The sequence below is a fragment of the Phascolarctos cinereus genome, unplaced genomic scaffold (assembly GCF_003287225.1).
Source record: "Phascolarctos cinereus isolate Bilbo 61053 unplaced genomic scaffold, phaCin_HiC Scaffold_4;HRSCAF=312, whole genome shotgun sequence".
In the NCBI taxonomy this organism is placed as follows: domain Eukaryota; kingdom Metazoa; phylum Chordata; class Mammalia; order Diprotodontia; family Phascolarctidae; genus Phascolarctos; species Phascolarctos cinereus.
Genome location: NW_027555847.1, coordinates 16,076,228 through 16,099,937, shown reverse-complemented (window position 1 = coordinate 16,099,937; position 23,710 = coordinate 16,076,228). Strand labels below are relative to the sequence as shown.

General features: G+C 44.8%; 1 protein-coding gene across 12 annotated transcripts in view; it reads left to right on the top strand.

The window, feature by feature from the left end:
- Positions 1 to 23,710, top strand: part of LRRFIP2 (LRR binding FLII interacting protein 2) — a 98,437-nt gene that overhangs the window by 26,892 nt on the left and 47,835 nt on the right. For all 12 annotated transcript variants that reach the window (XM_078152083.1, XM_020979535.1, XM_078152082.1 and 9 more), the window contains 2 exons: positions 5,103 to 5,251; positions 22,896 to 22,982. In XM_078152083.1, coding sequence (XP_078008209.1) covers positions 5,162 to 5,251; positions 22,896 to 22,982 — 177 coding nt within the window. In that variant the 5' untranslated portion in view covers positions 5,103 to 5,161. The remainder of the gene's footprint in view (positions 1 to 5,102; positions 5,252 to 22,895; positions 22,983 to 23,710) is intronic.

Genomic DNA, 23,710 nt, shown 5'->3' with positions numbered 1-23,710 from the left:
GGAACATCGTTCCCCAGCTTTCCGCTTTCCTTCTAATCTTGGTTGCATTGGTTTTGTTTGTGCAAACCCTTTTTAATTTAATATAATTAAAATGATCCATTTTGCATGTCATAATGCTCTCTGTCTCTTGTTTGGTCAAAAATTCTTCCCTTCTCCATTGATCTGACAGATAAACCAGTCCTTGCTCTCATACCATTTGCTTGTGGTGTCATTCTTTATGTCTAAATCATGTTTCATCATGAGGCCTTTGGAGCTGGGGTTGGTTCCGTTGTGTTTATGTCTTTCACCGTGAACTATCTGTACAATGTTGCTTTTGCTGTGTGAATTGTTCTCCTGGTTCTCCTCAGTTCACTTTGCATCAGTTCATACAAGTTTTTCCAGGTTTCTCTGAAACCCTCCCTTTCATCATTTCTTGTAGCACAGTAATATTCCACCACAGTCATATCCTGCAGCTTGTTCAGCCATTCCCCAACTGATGGCCATCCTCTCAGTTTCTGCTTCTTTGCCACCACACAAAGAGCTGCTATAAATATTTTTGTCCATGTGGGTATTTTTCTTCTTTCTTTGATCTCTGTATGATAGGACTCTGGGGTCAAAGGTATGCATATGTTAGAGCCGTTTGAGTGTAGTTTCAAATTGCTTTCCATCAGCAGCGTAGTAGTGTACGTGTACCTGTCGTCCCACTTCGCCTCTAGCATTTGTCATTTTCCTTTTCTGTCATCTTAGCCGATCCGATGGGTGTGCCGTGGTTCCTCAGAGTTGTTTTAATTTGCATTTCTCTAGTGAGGATTAGGAGCATTTTTTTAATATGACGGTTGATAGCTTGGATTTCTTCCTCGGTAAACTGCCTATTCATGTCCTTTCACCATTTATCAATTGGGAATGGCTCTGTTTCTTGTGAATAGGAATGGATTTTAGAAATCGTTTTTGGTGCTTGTAAACTTGGCAGTGAGATTACTGATGATTCTTGTGTTCTAGAAATAATGACGTCATATAAATTTTTATAGGTGGCTTATAGATAGACATGCGAAGAAGGGGGAAGCTTGTACTTCATGTCCATTGTAGTTTCCTGATTCTTTTTGTCTTAAATATTCGATACGTCACGTGCCTGACTGTTACGCTTAGTAGGCTGAACTCTGAAGTTTCCCCCTTCTTGTCAAGTGTATAGGAGAGGGTCAGTCAGTCAGTAGACATGTATTAGCTGCCTGCTGTGTGCCAGGTACCGTACTAAGTGCTGAGGCTACAAGGAAGGTGAGAGCCCCTGCCCTCCAGGAGCTCCTGATGTACCTGGAGGAAGCCAGGACACAGAAGGAAAGAATTGGGGGGGGGGGCGCGGTGCCGGGAGCGCCCTTTGCAGGGGCTGAGGGAGTCCTGCGGCCAGGCAGGGCATGATGAGCGGTCTGCCCTGGGTGCCCTCCCAGGCTGGAGGTGCTGCTGAGGAGCAGAGGAGTTTCCGAGCTGGTTTGACCCTGCAGGTGAACAGCCAGGTAGGAGATGATGAGTTGTTTCTTCTGGCAGGGGCTGGACTAGACTACCTCAGAGCTCCCTTCGGCCTCTCTCTCTGCCTTCCTCCTCCTCCTCCTCCTCTTTGTCCTCACTGTGGGCTGCAGGCATTCTCCCAGGCCATCCCTGAGCTTGACTTTTGCCCCTGACGTTGACCAGGCCGTCTAGCTCTATGCTCTTTTCCACCCTTGAACTCTTCCGTCTTGTTCGTGCTGTGCCAGTGCTCCATCCCAGAGTACCTCCTGCCCCCCCGTGTCACTGCGCCATTGTCCACTCTCTGACCGGTCCTGCTGCTCTGCACTGGCCCTTGGATGCTTCCCTGAGTCCGATCAGGCGATTATCGAGTACCGACTCTGTGCGAGCCGCTGGGGACTAGACAGGAAGGGAGGCGGCCCCTCCCCGAACAGTACCCAGTGTAGGGGACGACTGCGCCGCGTTCTGGGGTCCGTGGCAGGTTCCAGAGCTGCTTACTGTTCGAAAAGATGGTTTTCACTCAGACCCTTAGAATCCTTCCTGGATTAGTATAAAAACCTCCAGTTGGTCTGACTTTCATCTCTCCCCTTTCCAATCCATTTCCTTTTCTTTTCTTTACCTTTAATTCTTTTTAAACTTTTTGAATTTAAACACCAAGGAAAACAAACATTTCTGTATATGTAATAGAACATAAAAAGAGGACTGCCTGTGAAACTGCAGGTCTCTGCTGTGTGCAGCCTGCCTTCCTTTCTAAATATAAACTCAAATCACTATGTGACTCTGAAAGCTTCCCTGCTCCCTCACTGCCCCCCGCCCTGGTCCAAGCCGCAGTCTCGTCCTGCCTGGACTCTTGCAATAGCTGCTGGTGGGTGGGCCTGCCTCATGCTTCTCCCTGCCTGGCCGAATGACGTTCCTAAAGCAAACCTGGAACCTTGTGTCGTTCCCTCAATAGAGTGCCGGGGAGGTGACTCACTGGGGTCGAGTGCCAGGCCTGGAGTCAGGAAGACCTGAGTTCAAACGCAGCCTCAGTTCCTTCCTAGCTGTGTGACCCTGGGCAAGTCATCGACCTCTGTTTGCTTCAGGTCTTCTGTAAAGCTGCAAACAGTGAACAGCGGTGTCTGCCTCGCTGGTATGGTCGTGCAGGGTCAAATGATGCAGTAACTGCAAAGTGCTTGGCGTGTAGTAGGTACTATGTACATGTTAGCTGTTATTAGTAATTGCCAGATCTTTCAAAAAAGTTTCAGATAATTAACTTTTCTACTAAATTACATGTGAGGACAATTTTAAATATTTATGTTTTAAAAGAAGTTTTACTTCCAAATTTTCTTCGTCCCTCCTTCACCTCCCCCCTCCCTGAGACAGTAAGCAATTTGATACAGTTTATGCATGTGCAGTCATGCTAAACATATTACCACATTAGTTGTGTTGTGAAAGAAGACAGACACAAGGGGCAAAGAAAACCAAGAAAAAATGAAGAAAGGGGAAAAGAGCGTGCTTCGATCTTCATTCAGACCCCGTCGTTCTTCCTTTGGAGGCAGAGAACGTGTTCCTTCACGAGTCCTTCAGAATCATCGTGGTCCATCGTGTGGCTGAGAAGAGCCGAGCCGTCCACAGTGGCTCTTCATACATTAATTGCCTTTCAGTGGACTTTTCTCAATCCTCCCCCTTCTCCACCTTTCTGCGGCCTTTTCTCCTGGACGTGCTCCCTCTCCAGGCGTTTTTATGATGACCCGTCTGGGCCTCGTCAGTCTCCTGTGCTGGATCTTCCTGCAGGTCACTTTGCACTAACCGTATCTCGATGATCTCATCCGCTCTTATGGGTTCAGTTGCCATCTCTGTGCAGATGTTTTTCGGATCTGCTCATCCGGCCCTAACGTCTCTCCAGACTGCTCGGCTGCCATCACCAGTTGCCTCTTGGGCAGCTTGTGGTGCAGTGGGTGTGGAGTGCCGGGCCTGGAGTCAGGAAGACTCCTCTTCTGAGTTCGACTCCAGCCTCAGACTCTTACTGGCCGTGTGACCTTGGGCAAGTCACGTCACCCTGTTTGCCTCAGTTTCCTCATCTGTCAGATGAGCTGGAGCAGGAGGAGATGGCCGACCACTCCAGTGTCTCTGCCAAGAGAACCCCCAGTGGGGCCATGGAGAGTCACAGACAGGGCTGGGCAGCAACAACAACGTTGAACTGGATTTCCCACAGACGTCTCAAACTCAGCGTTAAAAATGACCTCTTCCTCCTTCTCCTTTAAGCCCCCCCGGCTTGCAGCCTGGGTTCGTCCTTGACTCCTATCACGCGTATCTGTTCTCTTGACAGATTTTGTCATTTCTTCTGTCCCCACGTCTGGTGTCGCCCGGTCTCTCGGCCACTGCCTCGGCACAGGCCCTTGGCCCTGCCTATCTGGACTGTCGCCTGCCGGTTGGCCCCCTTGGCTCGAGTCTCTCCCCACCCCCGTCTGTCATCCATTCAACCACTGAAGTGATCTTCCTAGAGCTCAGGTCTGACCACAGCACCTCTCCACTCACTGAACTCCAAGGGCTTCCTGTGGCCTCCGGGCTCCAGCAGAAAGCGCTCTCCGAGTGCCCTCCTGCTCTTCTTACCCTTGACTTGCCACGCGCTCCGCAGTGTGGGGACGCTGGCCTCGCACACAAGACCCCCTCTCTCATCTCTGTGCTTTTTCCTGGCTGTCGCCCCTGCCCAGGACGCTCTTCCTCTTCACTTCTGCCTCCAGGCTCCTGCCTCTCCCAGTCTCTTCCCCGGTGGTCCCCTCCAGCTCCCAGCTCTTTCCCTCGGACGTTCGCTCCCATGTGCGCTGGAGATATCTTGTGTGTATGTGGTTGTTGGCGTGTTATTTCCTCCATTGAAATGGGAGCTCCTGGGGAGCAGGGACGGTCGGGAGCTCTTTTTCACTCTCTTCGTGTCCTTTGTACCTGACGCGCTGGAAGCTCCTCAGTGCTTGCTGACGGACGGACCGACTCTTCTCAATGCTCTCCTCCGTCTCTTCCCGTTCTTGGTGTGTGGCGTGTACTGGCTTCTCATCGGAGTCCTTCTCAGGCGCCTTCGGCGATGAGCTCATCCGCACACTGTTAATGATCTTTTCTCTCCCCAAGCTGTGGCTCAGTTTTTTCAGTGGTGTTCAACTTTTCATGGCCCCATTTGGGGTTTTCTTGGCAAAGATACTAGAGTGGTTTGCCATTTCCTTTTCCAGCTCATTTTAGGTGAGGAAACTGAGGCAAACAGGATGAAGTGGCTTGTCCAGGGTCACAGAGCTAGGAAGTTCTGAGGCTGGATTTGAACGCAGAAGATGAGTCTTCCTGATTCCGGTGCTCTAGCCATTGTACCATCTGACTGCCCTCCTCAAGTTACCTTGGATGTAAATATAAATACCTCTGTACAGGCTGTGCCCCGCCTCGTCCCCTGTCTCTCCAGTAGAATATAAGCCACTTCACTGGTTTTGTCTCCCTAGTACAGTTTCCGTCAGAGAGTAGACAATTATATACTCTTCTAACTTGAATAAAAATGGCTTCTGGAAAAAGAAAGTTAATTTTATTTCAAATATAGACAACAAAATGGAGTGAGTCAGCTTAAACGCTGGAGGAAGAAGCTTACTCATAATTTCTGTGTTCTCTTTCAGGGTTAAGACTTGATGATAACTCTCAATTAAAAGAATCACTAAACATTCAAGAAAGCAAAATGGGGACCCCTGGTTCTGGAAGGAAGAGAACTCCAGTAAAAGATCGATTCTCTGCAGAAGATGAAGCTTTGAGCAACATAGCTCGAGAGGTTTGTGAATTTAAAATCCTTACCAATGTACTGTCACACAAACAGGGTTGTTGTGTTGGGAAAACTGGAATGTGTTTTCCCCTGGACAAAGACCCTGAGAGCTGACGGATGGCTCCAAACGCAGGCCTTTTGCAGCAAACGCATATTGCTTACTTTCTCTGTACAAGGCTCCCTGTGCTAGGAGATTATCACAAACAGTGCATTTCCAAGAATACCACATTAGAATAAAAATGGCCGTCTGGCTTTTGTACCTGCCACCTTTATCTGAAGGGTACTTTCTACTCTTTTCGTGAGTGGTTTTGCATTTCAAGTGCTTGTTCTAATTGGCTGCAGTTTGTATTTACACAGCAGTACTTCAAATTTATTTTACTGCAGGTTGATCACAGACAGCTGCAGAGGTTCTAGGTGGGTTCCAGAAATGCTCATCCCTTTGCAGGCGCGCAGTTTAGGGGGCACAAATGTTGTATCTCCCTTGAGCACAGACAGCAGGCTCTCCACCCCTCAGAGGTTCTGAGCTGGAGCTCTCAGCTGAGCTGAGAGGTATCTGAAAGTCTGGCTCAGGAACACTTTCACAGCAAACTTCACGTGTGGTTGAGGGAAGCCCTTTCAAAGGCAGTTCAGCAACAGTTCCTATAGGCCTAGCCCTAGGCTTCCTGGTTGGTAGGACAGGGCTTTAGCCGTCAGTGAGAATGCATCATCTTTCCTCTCACTTTTGAGGTGCTGCAGCGAGATCTTTAACGTCCTCTCATTAGGCTTTGGTGCCTGATGTCACGAGGGACGTCATGATCTCCAGCAGCAGGGAACCCAAATGGATCTGGGATTTCTCTTACTTGGGTGATCCTGATGGCACTAGTTTCCTGTGGCCCATCCTATGTGATGCTTGTCCGGAATCCCCTCCCCTAAAGTTTTCCATAGTTTGATCTCCCTCACTTGGTGGGGGGCCAGAGCTCTTCCCCAGATTCTCTTGAAATCATGAGGACATCAGTGTCAGACGTGGCCTGTCCATCGGTTAACTCTTTTTCCCAACACATGACCAGACCTTTTTTTTTTCCCATCCTACATTTCTTTGATGACATCTTTTCCTCCAGTTCTTTTTGACTCCTTATTTATTCTATGTTGGCAGCTTGCTCTTGTCCCCTGCCTGATAATCATTTTGAATTTTGTAGCGATTGTAGATTGCAGTCATCACTATACCTATAGAATACTGACATTAAAAAGATGGGCCTGCCTTTGTTTCACAGAGGGGTTTGAGGTCATTTCCCTAAAGGCAGTCAGACTGCTGTCTTCCTCCTGGGCCCAAACCAAGGTATATCCAAGACGCTGAAGCATCCGGCAGTGGCAGCTGCTCCCAGGAGTTTCATGGCTTCGCTTTCTTTTGCTTCTTATGCCTGTCTGACCTTTCCTTCCCAAGAGCCTTTGCTGGACCTCGTAGTGCATGTCCCATCCTTCTGCCTGAGGGTACCCTAGGCTTTTGTCTTTGGTCTTCACTCTTAGCAATCAGCTCCTGGAGGTTCGGTTATCATCTCTTTGCAGAAGATTCTTGGCACTAAATGATCCGGGCACCATCTCTCTCGCAAACACCAGAGCCCCCTCACTAGCTGTCTGTTGGTTATCCCCACCTGGTCGTCCTGTTGACATTTCAAATTCAGTATATCTAAAACAGAACTTACTATTCTTTCCCCCAAATCCTCCCTTCTTCCTAACTTGACATTTCCTTTTGTGAAATTCAACCAGTCACGATGGTTTACAAGCTTGGAATCACCGTTGACCCATCCCTTTCCTTCAGCCCTCACCTCCTATTTGTTGCCAACTACAGTTGATTCTGTTTGGTAACGTCTCTAGCATTTCTCACCATCTTTTTACTCACAGGCAGCTACCTGGCCTAATTCAGCTCAGGACCCAAGTCTCTTCTTGACACAGCTGCCAAAATAATTTTCTTAAAGTGCAAGGCTATCTATGTTATTCTCTTGCTTAAGAAGTTCCATTAGTTTACTTCTTTTCTCTAGGATAAAATGCCCACCCCCTAAAAGCCTGCACAGTCTGACTGCGGCCTAGCTTTACACCTCTAGTACTTTTACATCGCTTTCTTTCTTGTACAGATGTGTTGTGGCCGATTGGGTCAGCTGGCTGTTCCCCATACCCCCCGTCCCATTTTTGGTCTCTGTGTCTTTGCATGGGTGGTCCATCTTGCCCCTTGCCTCTTTTTCTTAGAAGCTCTAACTTCCTTCATGTCTCAGCTCAAAAGCCACTTTCTGTAGGAAGCCTGCCCTGATCTGCCCACTTGAGTTGTAGAAGCTATTTGTGGTTAAATTCCGCTTAAGAGCACATTGAAAAATTTTTACATGTGTTTGCAGTTACAGGACATTTCTGGCCACATTTGTTTCCAACCAGCTCTCCAGAAATGCTAGTGCAGATTTGGGGTTATTTTGTCCAGATTTCTGCTGAAGTCGTAGCTTTCAGGGATTCTTCTCAGGGTTAACACAGAATTGTTCAGACACCTGGGTTTGTGGCTGTCCCTCAATAGAAGTTCTTGGTCAGGCTTACAGCTTCTCTCAGACACATGTGTGAAGAGCCAAGCTGAAGACGGAGTTATAGTTGTGTGCCCAGTGATTGCTCTTCAGTGAATGAAGAGAGCTGCACGGACCTTGTCCTTGCCAGGTGCTGGTTGATGCCTAGGCCCCCTGCTCATCACCTGGAAACCAGGCCCCTGTCCCCTTTGACTTGGAGTAGAGTGTGGGTGTTGTTGGCCTCAGCTATGAAAGAGCTTCAGCCAGTGTAGCCCAACAGCCGATCTTTCTGGTTTTATTTTTATCTCCAGAGCTCCAGTTAGGCACCGGCTGCCGTTGGTAGCCTTGTACAGAGGTTCACTTGTAACAGGAGAGGCATGGATCGGGTTATCCTGCTCACAAGTCAGCATCTTAAGTACCAAGCCAGTCTGAGGTTAAAGGAAGACTCTTTAAAAGACCTGCTCATTCACACAATTAGATCAGATACTGAGAGGATCCAATCAGCCAACAAGCCTTTATCGAGGGCCTACTGTGTGTCAGAGACTTTGCTAGGGAAACAGTTCTTACCCTCAAAGAGCTTACCTTGTGGGGGGTTGCAGGGGGCCTGAGTGAGGAGAGAAGCACGCATATGTGGAAAGAACACATGGTTCTTTGGGAGGCAGAGCACATACCATTGGTGGGATTGGGAAATCCTTTGTGTAGACAGTGATACTTTGAAGAGGGGCATTCTGAGTCAGGTGAAGTTTGAGTGCATTCCAGGGATCAGGCATAGTCAGTGCAAAGGCGTGAATATGGGAGGTGGTGTGTTGTGTGTGAAGAACAGACAGGAGTCCAGTTTAGCTGGACTGTCATGAAAGGCAGTCATAGTAAGGCGGTTTGGAGCCAGCTTGAGAAGGACTTTAAAAGCCCAACACAGAAGTCCCTAGTTCATTCTAGGGAGCCATTGGAGTTTATTGAATGGGGGTTGACCTCGTCGGATCTGTGCTTTAAGAAGATCCCTTTGGAAGCTGAGTCTCAGACTGGGGCAGTGAGAGACAGTCGGGAGCCTGGTTGGAAGGCTGTTGGCAGCAGCCCGGCTGGGAGATGATGAGAGCCTCCCCTCACATGGTGGTTTTCGGAGGTTGGAAGCACTCTGCCTTTGACCACTGTCCCCAAGCTTCCTTCCCCAGACTCCACTGTAGCCTGATTGCTGCTCCTCACATGCTTCTCCCTCATAGCAGGCCTCTTTGGGGTGCCCGATTCCTTGGAAATGTGCTTGACCTGGGAGCACACCTTGGTTCATTCTGTCTCTTTGCACCTAATGTTTGCCACCATTTCCCCCACAGTCCACCTTCCTAGACTGGCATGTCTGCCCTGCCCCCGGGAGCTCCGAGGCCTCACGGGCCGGAGGGTCACAGGTGGGGGTGGGGAGCCGCTCACAAGCCTCCACACTGCTCATTTGGTGCACTTCTCATCTGGATCTGTCCGAGAGGGTGCACTGAAGACTTTCTCTGCTTCCTTTCCTGTCGTGGGGATGCCAGTGGACACTTTAGGGGCTTCCCCTGCTCTTCTCAGTACCTGAACAGCTCTTCCTTTCTCTTCATGGTGTCCAGGTGATCTGTGACGCCCTTGATGCTCCTCCGGCTCTATTTGGGCACGCGGTGCAGATTACTTGGGCGTCTTAGATGTCTGTCTGTCTTCTGTGAATTTCATGTAGTCTTGAGTCTTCTGAGCTTTTCCATTACTTGGTTTTAAATTGTTTTTAAACCAATTTTAAAAGTGATCAGCAAGGCAAAAAACCTCTTTAGGATTCATCAAGGAAAACTTGGTGCAGTTTGCCAAATGCAGTGCGGCCTGACCATTGTCTCCTAATCCCTCCTCACCACCGGTTGGTTCGTTCACCTGCAATGCCTGTCATTGGTGTACGTGTATATGCATTTATGTTCTAGGCAGAAACATACAGACCCCACATCTGGTTCCATCTTTTCTGCCTTCATTGTATGTTACTTCCTGTCCTATGCTCTGTGATCCAGCCAGACTAGCCTTCTCCTTCTTTCCACATAACCCATCGTCTCCCATACCTAGAACATGCTTCTTCCTTTCCTCTGCATTGTGGGATCTCTCTCTTCTTTCAGGTAAACAGCTCAAGATGACCGCTGCCCCACAACTGCTAGTGACTGCTGTAATTAGCTGCCTTGTGTTGATTTATATTTATTCTGTATGTAATTGTTTGTTATACATGTAATTGTTTCCAGTGAGAACAGGAATTGTTTTACTCGTGTTTTGTATCCCCAGGGACTATTGTAATGTCCGGCACATACTATGTGCTTAATAAGTACTTGTAAATTGATGTGTACATATATACACACACATACGCATGTGTATGTGTGTGTTCATTCTGGTCTTCTTGATTCATGGAATCCATCTTGGACATTGCAGTCTTGAAATTCACTTTCCTTAGGTCACTCCTTTATTCAGTAGCCCTTTAGCGGTTTTCTACTGTGACAAAGTATAATTTCTTTATGTTGACATTCAGTGCTCCATAATCTGACCCTGACCTACTTTTCCAGTCTTTTCTCCTAGGGTAGGAACATAGGATAATAGGTTCAGTGCTTGGAGGACCCTTTAGGGCCATCTGGATCAAACCATTCACTTGTCAGATGTGAAAATTGGGACCTAGAGAGGATGAGCAACTTGTCCAAGGCTCCACATGTTAGACTGACTGTCCAAGGTTGGCCTTGAGTTCAGCTTCTCATCTGCTGCTGTGAAGTGGGCATTCCAGCCAAGCTGCACTTCCTTCCAGTTGGCTCTTTCCTGTCTTTCCCTTTAGCCTTGATGTGGCTTACTGTGTTGTCTTCTCAGCCTCATCTTCAGGCTTTGGCATCCCTAGATGTTTGCCAACCATCTTTTAATTCTTTGTTCTGGAATTTCCCAGGAGTTAGAGTCAAACTGCTTGGCCAATGATTGGCTGACTCTTCTCTTCCCTTTACAATGACAGCATCTGCCGCACAGGATTGTGCTTTGCATGTACTAATGCCTGCTAGAGTCTCACTGGTAACCGATGCAGTCATACTGTGATCACCTCCATGGCTTTGGATGTTTGGGGAGGTGATATGCTTGGGACCTTCATTTAGTTTTCTCTGAGATATTTGCCAATAAGCTCATGCCTATCTTGACTGCAGACCATTTACTAACTCAAGGCATTTGTAGCTTTTTTCACCCTCCAGAATTGGTGAGCAGCTATTTGGTATTGGTTAAACTTGTGTAAGAAATGGTCATGTATTTATGGTTTTGTTCATTTCCTGTGTTTTGGAGTTGATGACTTGTTTTAAGCAAGGTTGGGTCAGTGCTACTGTAAACACTGGTAGTGTCCTCTCGTTGTCCTGTTTTCTGATATATTTACTTTGACCTTTGCTCTTAACTGTTTTCGTGAGCAGTGCCTAGCTATTATGTGATGAAAGCTGTGTCTTGGACCAGTAGTTTTTCTGTTGTTAAGAAATAATCAGTTACTTTTTTAGGATTGTGTTTGGTGCCTACCCTCTGTCTTCTTGAATACAGTTTTCAGGATGCACAGGCCCAGAGCTGCTGAATAGTCTTTTAGGCCTTGGTCTCTATAACTTCTTAATAAGAAACATCCTAGTTTTCAACATTCTTTTGACAGCCCTCATTTTGCTCCCATTCATGGTGCCATCTCATCTTGTCAAGGTATTTTGTGGACTTGGTTTGCTGGATCTTTTAAAGTTCTTCGTAAGATAGCTCCCCCTTCACTCTAGAGTACAAAGGCATTGTCCCTCAGAAGCTGTGACCATATGGGAGGGTACAGTTAGTTGGCTCTCCTTGAGCATTCCCTGGTGAGCAGTAAACACCATTCTTTGCATCTCTTAGAGATACAGATGTGGGGGGGGGGTGGAGAGAGAGAGAGAGAGAGAGAGAGAGAGAGAGAGAGAGAGAGAGAGATATTTTTCTGTTAGCAGTATTATCTTAGTACTCTGATTTTGTTAATTGATTGATAAGGTATTTATTTTGAGCACTGTGCTCTATAACATGTTCCAGGGAGTTCAAGACTAGTACGGGGAATAGCATACCTTCATGCCATCATCCTATAGCTTTCCTCCCTTTCCCTTTACTCCTTGAAAAGAATTCTGCCTTTGGTGCCTCTTTTCAGCTCTCTGCGGTGGCCTCCAGCCTCGTTACTCCACTGACACCCTTTCTTCAAAGTTACCAATGACCGCTTGACTTGCTGGGTCTAATGGCATTTTCACAGTCCTCATCCTTCTTAACTTCTGTGCAGCATCTGACATATCGACCACATTCTCTTCCTGCAGCACTCAGTTCTCTGTTTGGTGAGACAGCTCTCTCCTAATTCTCCTGCCTGTCAGCCCATTCTTGCTTAGGCTGCTTCGCTGGTTCATAGTCTATATCACAGCCCCAAACTGTGAGTGCACCCCCAGCTTCTGTCTTGTCTTGTCTTCTCTTTATGGACTCTCTTTCTTAGTGAGCTCATCAGCTCATATGTATTTAATTATCATCTCTCTGCTGATGACTCCCAGATTTATATGCCCAGTCCTCTTCTCCCTCTTGAGCTCCAGGCCTATATCATCAACTGCCTGTTGGATATCTTCAACTGGATATCTATAGACTTCTCAAACCCAACATGCCCCAAGATGAACTCATTATTTTCCCCTCTAAATCTGCCTCTTTTCCAAACTTCCCTGTTATTGTCAAGAACTCTGCCATCTTTCCAGTCAGGTCCACAACCTTGTTGTCATCTTTAGCTCCTGATTCTTATCCCACAATCAATGACAAATGTTGTCATTTCTTCCTGTACAACATCTCTCGCATCTGTCCCCCTCTCTTCTTTTGTGTACTCACTTCCATAGTTGAGACCTTTGAGACCTCTTGCCCACGCTGTTATAGCAGCTTCCTAACCAGTCTCCCTAGCTGGTTTCTTCTCTCCCCACTCCATTCCATTCTCCACACAGTTGCCAAAGTGATTTTCCTTAAGTACAAATCCCATGAGTTCTCTCCCCTATTCAGCGAACTCCAGTAGTTCTCTAAAGCCTAAAGTTTAAAATAGAAAATGCTTGCCATTTAGAACCCTTCACTACTTGGCCCCAACCTTCCTGTTCAGTCTCGATAGCCCAACAAAACAAGCTTTGCTTTTCCTGGTATGTGGCTTTCCAGTTTCCATCTCACTTACCTCCCACCTCTTCCTAGGGCTCTTCAAGGCTAATGCACCTTCTATTTGAAGCCTTTCCTGAACTGATCACTCCAATCCAGCTGCTAATGCTTTCCCCTCAAAAATCTCATATCTATTTGAAATATCCTTATATATGTATTTTGTTTCTCCTGGCTAGATTGTAACTCTTTTTTTTTTTTGGCTTAGGCAATTGGGATTAAGTGACTTTCCCAAGGTCACATAGCTAGTAAGTACCAATTGTCTGAGGCTGGATTTGAACTCAGGTCCTCCTGACTCGAGGGCCAGAGCTCTATGCACTGTGCCAACTAGTTGCCCCAAGAGTGTAACTCTTTACCGGCAAGGATGAATTCATCTTGCTCTTTGTATCTTCAGCTTCTAGAGTGGTGCCTGGTGCTTCTTAGGGGCTTGATAAATGCTTGTTGATGATTCAACCTGGAGGCAGTTTAGTGCATAGAATGGTAGGCTTAGAGACTGAAAGACTTTGAGTCAAATCTTGTACTTAATCCTTTTTTAAAATTCAGTATTTTATTTTTTCCCAGTTACATGTAAAAACTTCATTTTTAAAACTTTGAGTTCCAAATTCTCTCCTTTCCTCCCCCTTCTCCCCATTGAGAAGGCAAACAATTTGATGTAAGTTGTACATGTGTAGTCATGCAAAACATGTCCATAATAGCCATGATGTGAAAGACAAGAAAAGACAAGAAAAAAAAACTCAAGAAAAATAAGGAAAGTAAAGCAAAAGTCTGCTTCTGTCTGTGTTCAGGCTCCATCAGTTCTTTCTCCGGGAGACAGCGTTTTTCATCCTGATTCCTTCAGAGTTGTCTTGGATTGTTGCACTGCTGAGTTGTCTTGCAGTATTGCTGTTATTTTGTGCACAGGACATTTTACTTTTATCAGCTCCTGCGTTTTCCTGAGAGCATCCTGCTCATCATTTCTTAAAGTACAATAATATTCCATCTTAATCACATACCACAACTTGTTCAGCCATTCTCCAATTAGTGGGCATCCCCTCAACTTCTAATTCTTTCCCCCCCTAGAAAAGAGTTACTATAAATATTTTTGTACATGTAGGTCCTTTTCTTTTTTGTTTTTTATCTCTTTTGGGATACAGACCTAATAGTAGTATTGCCAGGTCAAAGGGTATGTGTGGTTTTATAGCCCTTTGGACATAGTTCCAAATTGCTCTACAGAATGTTTGGATCAGTTCACAATTCCAGCAACAGTGCATTAAAGTCTCATTTCCCCCACATCCCTCCAACATTTGTCATTTACCTTTTCTGTCCTATTAGCCAATCTCATAGGGATGAGGTAGTACCTCAGAGTATTTGATTCTTAATCCCTGTCTGATCCTAGGGAAATTACTCAAGCTCAGTACCGTGGGCAGTTCCTTAGGATTTATCTACTAAGGCACAGTCTTAGAGTTCCACTCCAAATGAAATCACAGTTCTTTGTATATTCATTTATTAAACTTCAGCTTTGTTGCTTCTAAAAAGGATTGAATAAATATTTTTATTTCCCTTTTGGGGTAGACTTTGCATTTTGCATTTTCCCAGTTCCATCTGGGAATGTTAGGTTGAGTATGGATCTCAATAAGGAATATCTTTAAACAAATTTACCTTGTTTAAAGATAGAGATTCTAGAATTGAGTGTTGGAAGGTACCATAGGAATAAATCGGATGGTCTGGTCCTCATTTTATATATAAAAAAAAAACCAATGTTTGAACTACTAATTCTAATGGAGGAATGAAAAATCATTTATTAAGCTCTTAGTGTGTGTAAAGCACTGTACTAAAGCTTGGGAGATATCTATAGAAAAGCAAGATAGTTCTTGTTCCTAAAGAGAAGAGACAACATATAGAGGATTCAGCTGCAAGCCTGAAAGTGAGATGTGATGTCCTTAGAGTGCATCTTTTTAATGTTACTTTCACTGCTAAAACCATATCCATTTCTGATATTGAGTCTTTTAACAACGTGAAGGACTTTGGCAGCAAAAGTACTTTATTTTCCGGGTCTTTGATAGCTGTGGCTCTTTTAAAAAAAAAAAGTTTTAACGTGGTTAAGTGTGATTTTAAAAAATTCGGTGAGTGTCATCAATATTATTCAATATGTTTTAGACTGTTTGAAATAATTAGACAGCATAAAATACCTGATAGTGTGCCTGCCCAAACAGGTACAGCAACTACATGAACACAAACATAAATCACTTTTTATACAAAAAAAAAAGATTTAAATAAGTGGAGTAATATTTATTGTTCATGGGTAAGTAAAGCCAATATAATAAAAAAATGAATTTTACCTAACCAATCTATTTATTCAAGGCCATCCCAATTAAATTACTAGAAATTATTTTATTGGGTTAGGAAAAATAATAACAATTCATTATGTATGTGTATCTCTATGTATATGTTTATAGAGATCTGTGTATAGGTTTATATGGCTGCGTTTAATTGTAGCCTTCTGTGGTGGTGGTGGTGGGAGCAGGGGATAAAGTAAAAAGTGCACAGCAGAGAACAAAAGAACACCTAGAAGGATGCAAAGAAAAGCTGGGCAGCTTTGAAAAATATTTATTACATAGATTTTTCTTGAAATGGAAATTTATTGTTTTATATTGAATCCTCTCATATTCTGCTGTGTACATGGAAATATTCTTTTTTTTCTTATCTCATTTTGTATTTAAGTTTAAAATGAATAAAGAAATAACACAAAAAAATCCAGTGAGGTTTTTAATTAAGAAAGGAATACATGCATCTTTTAACTAATAAAAGTTAAGAGAAAATAGAGTAATGCCCCTTTTTTATTTTGCTCTGTGTGTGTGTGTGTGTGTGTGTGTGTGTGTGTGTGTGTGTGTGTGTGTGTGTGTGTGTGTGTGTTTTTCAGTTTAGAAACCATGACAGCACAGTAAATGTTGTGGCTTTGATGTTGTGTCTTCTTTGTTTTGAGCTGGGCTCTGCGCTTGCGGGTCTGAGATGACTCAGCTTTGCCTGCTCCGGTCAGCCATTTTCCTTTATGTGGACAGTTACTTCCTAGAATGTGGCCAGTGCAGATTTCTGATTTGTAGGAACCAATGTATCACCTAGGTGATGGTACCCAGAACATCATTTGTGGTCTCTCATCGAGGTCTCACCGAATTTACATTAGAAACAATTTTCCTACAAATTTTTATCAGCTTAATCCTCTGTTTTGTGTGCTACCCCCCCTCCCCCATCCTCCTTCCCCGACCTGGGCAGCTTGCCATTTCTGGATTGTGACCTATCTTCCACCCTCCTGAATCTGTGGATCTGACGAGATGATTACTAAATACCCTTAGATGCTGGCCACAGAGGATCCAGAGAAGAAGAGTGTGCAGGCCTGGCTGCCACAGAGATTGTCACGTAGGGAAGAAGAGAAGTGTACACACCTCTGCAAATAAGGTTGAATGTAGAAAAGTATAATTGAGATGAATACAGGGCAGGGAAATATTTGTTTCATGGAAAACATCGTGAGTTGGGTCTTGAAGGGTGGGAAGTACCTATAAGATTGGCAGAGGAAGGGCATTCCAGGTGCAGGGACTTGTGAACAAAGCATGGAAATTAGGGAGAGGACCAGACAAATTCAGGAAGGCTAAATTGTCTCGTTTGGCTGAAACCAAGAGTTCATGGAAGGAAACCAGGGGAAGAGGAGGCTGAGAAGGTATATTAAGTTGAAAAGGTTTGAGGCTGTGGTTCTAATTCATCCTCTTTCTGTGTGACTTGGGAAAATCATTTTGTCATTCTTTTTTCACCCTCAGTCCCCCCCGTTGATAAAACGAGAGTATTAACGTGATTGTCCCTATAGTCCCTTCCAACTCTAAAAACCCTACAGCTAAATTAAATGCCATAACAATTAAATTGAATGTTAGTTAAAGACTCAGGTAGGCAGCATAGTTAGTAACATGCTGGGCTTGGAAGCAGGAAGACTCATCTTGGTGAGTTCAGATCTGGCCTCAGACACTCACTAGCTGTGTGACCCTGGGCAAGTCATTTAACCCTGTTTGCCTCAGTTGCCTTATCTGTAAAATGAGCTAGAGATGGCAATGGCAAACCACTCCAGTATCTCTGCCAAGAGAACCCCAAATGGGGTCACAGAGAGTCAGACATGACTGAAGCGACCAGACGACAACCAGAAAAGACTCAAATCTGTGATATCATTAAATCAGCTAATCTTTCCTTTGACATAGACTGAAATTAATCCATGTCTACCTGGCCTGTGCAGTAAATGTTCCAGTCTTCCTACAAGTTTGCCCCAGGGACTCTCTTCATATTTTTCCAGCATGAGGTTGCCAAGGCAACAGTCGAGCTGCCTGCCTCTTGTCTCTTTGCCTTTTCATGTGACTAGCCCAGCTGCTTCTTCTTCTTCTTCTTCTCTTCTTCTTCTTTTCTTCTTCTTCTTCTTCTTCTTCTTCTTCTTCTTCTTCTTCTTTTTCTAAATCAGACATTAATGTGATGCCATAAGATGTCGGCTCATGGGTATAGAACTATGAGTGACCTTAGAGGTCATATAGCCCTGAGGGTCGGGAGTTTTCACTTTTTATGTCTGCATCCCCATCATTGGCACGGTGCCCGAATGGCACAGGTGCTTAGGAAGTGGGTGCTGATGCTGTTCTTTGAAGCTCCACTCTGGCCATCAGATTGCGTGTGCTCCCACCTGCCGTGTGTCTTGCCATTGCCCTCGGTGTCATCAGATTTCAGTTTTCCAGAGACCCTTGTATTCCCCATTTCATAGCCATTCAGTAAAGTTAGAATGTTGGTATTAAAAAGAAGAGTCGTTGTTTTGGGAAGAGTTTGGAATCTTTAAGGGGCTTTGCAGTTTCCTAAAGGCAGTCCAGCCCCCTCATCTTCTGTTTGTGCAGTTCTGGGTCAATCTCATCCATTTGTCCTGTTTATCCCAGCTGTGTACACTGATGGACAGCCTCAGTCCACCTGTTGGCATGTTGTAATCTGGGCAAAAGATGTTATGTGTTTGTTTGGTCTTTCCTGTGTGGATCAGGCCAGACTTGTGAGTGATGAAGACCCCAGTTGTGCTGTGCAGTCCGGGTGAGAAACCTGACCAGATCGCATAGCTTTAATCTGATGACAGTATGCCTCATTGTCTTCTTTTTTGGACATAGTCTTTTTTCCTGAAGGCTGTAAATTGTACCAGTGGGTAGTCATTTTGTTTTGATTCAGGCATTCAGGAATTGTTTGAAGTTGTATTACCTGTTTGCAGTTGGACAGGTTGATTAGTTCAGATTCGCAGATCAAGTATTTGGTCATCAGACTGTGAATGAGACCATCTTGGGTGGAGAGACTCGTACTTGGAAGGGTTAGATTGGACAGACTGGAGTTGCCCAAAACCAATGAAATGAGATTCAGCAGGGATTTGGGCATGCAGAAGGTTATAGGAACATGCATACAGGGGAAAAGGTAACAATGTAAGGAACTGGGAAACTGTGCGGGTTCAAGTGGACAGAGGTGTGGATTCGAAACCCAAAGATTTGGGCCATTTCTGACTCTGTCACTTTGTACCTGGGTCGTTTTGGGTCTGTTTAAGCTGAACTTCTGATTTTCCCTTTATAACATCCCTTGAATATGCCCCCTCTTCTCCTCTTATGCTGTCACTCACCACCCCAGAGACAGTACAGGCCTTCATCACCCCACACCTGGTCTATTACAATAGCTTCTGGGGGAGCTGATTGCCTCCAGCCTCTCCCCACTCCGGGCCATCTTCCATCAGCCACCCAAATGATTTTCCTAAAGCCCGGGTCTGACCACGTCACCCCCCTTGCTCAGTAAAATCCAGTGGTTCCCTTTCACTGCCAGTATCAAATCCTGCTTTTGACATTCAGAGCCCTTCATGATCTAGTCCTCCTTTGCCCTATGTAGTCTACTGGCTTCTTGGCTGTTACTTGTACAAAATCTTCCATCTCCTGCCTCTTACAGCATTTTCCCTGGCTGTGCCCTGTGCAGAGATGCTTTCTTTTCTCATCTCCACCTCCTAGTTTCCCTGGCTCCCTTCAAGTCCCAGCTAGAACCCTATCTTCTAGGAGAAGCCTTTCCTCATGCCCCTTCATTCTAGTGCTTTCTGTCTCTGATTATGTCCAGTTTATCCTGTAAGTATGTTTTTTATATAGAGCTGTTTTCATGTTGCCTTCCTTACTTGACTGTGATGAGCTCCTCGGGGGCAGGGACTGTTTTTGCCCTTTTCTGGGGTAGCTTTAGCACTCAGCCCAGTGCCTGGCATGTACTTGGTGCTTAAATGACTGACATCTTTAAAATGGAAGGTACTGTAGATGATCTTTCAAAGAGATTATTATCCAAAGATTAGAATGCCTCTCTGGCCCTAAAGTGCTCTGTTGCCAAGGAAACTTGACAGAATCAGAAGCTGAGTGGGAAAAGGAAAAGACAACCTGTTCCTGGAACAGTACCTCTGCTGGGCCCCTTCAGAGGCGCCCTGCATGTTCACTCCTCCCCTCAGTACCCACCGTTCTCTGAGTTCTCCCCCCTCCCGTTGGCCCCATGTCAGTCCCTCCAGAGGAGAGTCAAGCTCTTGAGCATATGTGATTAGCAGCTGCCCTTCCTGGGAGCTGAGACCATTGGAACACTGGGCAGGTCCTCAGGGGGGATGGGAGGCAACCTGCTTTCCTCCTTTTCATTTCTGGGTGATATTTATGATTCATCCGCATTGATTGTGTAAGAGACCTTTGCTGGCAGGCTGACTCAGTGAGCTGCCGCCCCCACAGTGACTCATCCTGATCCATAGGCGGCCATGGCCACGACTGTGCAATTATCAAGCAGTACCAAATTCAGAATGGCCTCTCAGAGCTCTGTCTACTTAACTGGAAGGTCATGAGTTGTGTTTTTTTCCTTCTTCCCCTGAAGTCACCACTCTCAGAAATATTTTATTCATTTAAATTGAAAAGTGATTAATGGTTAATTTGTCTTGTTACTTCCGAACAAACAACTAAAACCCTTCTATAAAATACATTCCCTGAAAAAAGTTAAGTGAGCAGAAAGAATGGAAACGTCCTTTAATTTGGGTGGTATGGAACTGGCGTTGCCTGTCATATTTGACCAGTTTCATCGATTCTCTCCTGGACCTTATGGTTTCCATTATTGTGGTCATGGTGTATATTATCCTTTCAGTTCTCGCTTTCTCTGTCTGCATTTCCTTCTTTAAGTCTTCCTGTGTTCTTCCGGTTCTTCTCAGCCATCTTTCCTTATGGCTCAGTGATGATAATGGTGATAGACTTCATTTGTCTAGCTCTTTAAAGCTTGCAAAGCACTGTACAAATTGGGTGTTCTGTGCTCTTCTTAGCCCCCCCTCCCCTTCACAGAGGAGCAGGTGGGTCTCCGAGGTTTACCCAAGCTCACGCAGCTGCTTTGACTTCTCCTCGTGTACCTGTAGAAAGATATCTGTTGATAGTCTTCCTGTTACAGGCAGCTGGTAGCTCAGGGAGTGGAGTGCTGGGTCTGGAGTCAGGAAGTTCACATCTGGCTTCAGACACTTACTAGCAAGTCACTTACCCTTTTTTTGCCTCAGTTGCCTCATCTGTAAAACAGGGATGATAGCAGCAAGTGGATGGGTCCAGTGCAGCCTTCTACTGGGAGTGAGGTGGACAGTGCTGAAGGGAGTGCTGGTGAGTGGGTTGGGCACTAGGGGTTAGCCTTCTTTGTTTTTAGTTCATTGAATCTTTACTTTGTGTGTCATGGAGACTGTTAAAATCCATGGTATCCAGCTCCTGTTTTGGAGAGGTGGGAGAGGCCGTGAGACTTGGATAAAATGTCTGATCCTCTCTTTTATTAAAATTAATTTAGTTTGACTTATCAGCAATCACTTCCATAAACTTTTGAGTTGTAAATTTTTCTCCCCCTCCCTCTCTAATATGGCACACAATCTGATATAGGCTATACATATACATTCCTATTAAACATTTTCATATTAGTGATGTTGTAAGTAAGAATTAGAACTAATAGGAGGAACCACCAGAAAGAGGAAACAAAACACAAAAGAAAAAAATAGCAAATAGTCTGCTTCAATCTGCATTCAAACTCCATAGTTCTTTCTTTGCATGTGGATAGCTTTTTCCATCACGAGGCCTTTGGAGATATCTTAGATCCTTGTATTGCTGGGAAGGGTTAAGTTTATCAATATTAGTCATCGTATAATGTGACTGTTACTGTGTACAACATTCTCCTGGTTCCACTCACTTCACTCATCATCAGACCATACAAGTCTTTCCAGGTTTTTCTGAAGTCAGCCTGTTCATTTCTTATAGCACAATAGTATTCCATTACATTCATATACCACAACTTGCTCATCCATCCCCCAGTTGATGGGCATCCTCTCAATTTCCAATTCTTGGCCACTACAAAAAGAGCTGCTATAAATATTTTTGTACATGTGGGTCCTTTTCCCATTTGTATGATCTCTCTGGGATATAGCCCTAGAAGTGCTGTTGCTGGGTCAAAGCGTACGCACATTTTTATAGCTCTTTGGGCATAGTTCCAAATTGTTCTCCAAAATGGTTGGATCATTTCACAACTCCACCCAACAATGCATTAGTGTCCCAATTTTCCCACATCTTCTCCAACATTTATCATTTTCCTCTTTTGTCATGTTGACCAATCTGATGGGTGTGATGTGGTACCTCAGAGTTGTTTTGATTTGTATTTCTGTAATCAATAGTGAGTTAGAGCATTTTTTCACATGACTATAGATGGCTTTAATTTCTTCATCTGAGAACTGCCTGTTCATATCCTTTGACCATTTGTCAATTGGGGAATGGCTTGTATTCTTATAAATTTGACTTAATTCTCTCTATATTTTAGAAATGAGGCCCTTATCAGAGAGACTGGTTGTAAAAATTCTTTCGCAGTTTTCTGCTTCCCTCCAAAACTTGATTGCATTGGCTTTGTTTGTGCAAAAACTTTTCAATTTAATGTGATCAAAGTTATCCATTTTGCTTTTCATAATGTTCTCTATGTCTTGTTTGGTCATGAATTCTTCTGTTTTCCATAAATCTGATTGGTAAACTATTCCTTTGCTCTCCCACTTTGCTTATAGTATCAGCCTTTATATCTAAATCATGACTTTATTTTGACTTTATTTTGGTATATGGTATGAGATTTGGGTCTATGCCAAGTTTCTGCCATATTCTTTTCCAGTTTTCCCAGCAGTTTTTTTCAAAGAGTAGGTTCTTATCCCAGAAGCTGGGGTCCTTTTCCTTTTCTGTATGATATCTTTGGGATACAGCCCTAGAAGTGCTGTTGCTGGGTCAAAGGGTATGCACAGTTTTATTGCCCTTTGAGCATAGTTCCAAATTGCTCTCCAGAATGGTTGGATCAGTTCACAACTCCACCAACAATGCATTAGTGTTCTGTTCATTGGACTTTGAAAGCAGATCTCCTTGTTACGGATGCAATGAGGAACAAATACTACATTATCCAAAAGGGGTAATGTAGGTAACCAAGGCTAGAAGAGGGGTACAGTCAATTTGAAGTGACTCATCTGACTGGTTTTAATATACATTTTCATTTGGAGCCTATTAAACATCAGCCTGAGAAGGTCAGTTGCTTGAGATTTGTTGGAGCTAATGAGCAGACCTAGATCTAGTCTGTTTCTTAAGTGTCGGGGTAAAGGATGACACTTAGCCAGAGCTAGTCAGTCAGTACCCTTAGCTGAAGGTGTCCAAGGGGAGATACCAGCTATCTTTTCGTGGTCCCTGTTAACTAGTTATTTTTATTGGAATTAGAGAGAAATCTCTCAAGGGGCCGGAAAACTCATCACGGTAACGGACACACGTAGTCTGAATCAGTTGGTTTGGAGAAGGAAAAGGAAGACATGCGTACGGGAGCAGCCATCGAGCCTGCTGCTCCCTGCTGTATCCACCTTGAGGACTGACTCGATACTTTCCCCCATTTCAGTCACTCTCTGATAGCTCTCTCTCTGAATCTGCTTCCAGGCTGAGGCCAGACTGGCAGCCAAGCGGGCTGCCCGTGCTGAAGCAAGAGACATCCGGATGAGGGAGCTGGAGCGGCAGCAGAGAGAGGTAAAAGGGAGTGGGGGGAGGGCGCGTGAGGAGATCGCCCCGAGAAAAGGAGAGCTGTCCCACAGCCCGTGACCAAAGCTGAACAGACACCACCAAGTAGAGGTTGGCAGGTAGACACGTGAGCGCACACGGTATGGGACATTAGGGATGTTCTGGAAAGTCGCCCATGTCATGAAAGAAGTCAGAATGTTCATCTTGAGGTGTGTGGAAATTGGGGTGATTACTGAAATTCACCAGTCATTTTCCTCCTCTTCCATTTGGCTCAGGCTCTGCAATTTCTATATTCAGAAAGCTTTTGATGCCATATACCAAAATGTTCTATGATGGGGAAATCATCCTGGCTGTAATAGGAGAAGATTCCTTTTGATGTTGGAGACTGGTCTCTTGATTATGCCCTTGAAGAAATGGGATTTACAGCTCCTTTGTTGTCCCAGCATCATCTAACCCTATGCTTTACGCATGGAAATCATAGTACATCTGAGACAGATGGGGCCATTGCTTAGCAGCTACCCTCAAGTTCTTATCTGTCCTTTCAGACCAGTGGGACTACTTCTTTCATGCTTGGCCTACCCTTGACTAATTAACACTGAATTTTCCCTGTGTAGCCCTCTTACGTTCAGTAACCTGTCTTGTTACTGCTAAGATGTAGACGGTGCTGTGAATGGACTACTCGTGGAAGACTCTCACTCACTTCCACAGTTTTGTGAAATAACGTTTTTGCCTTCTTA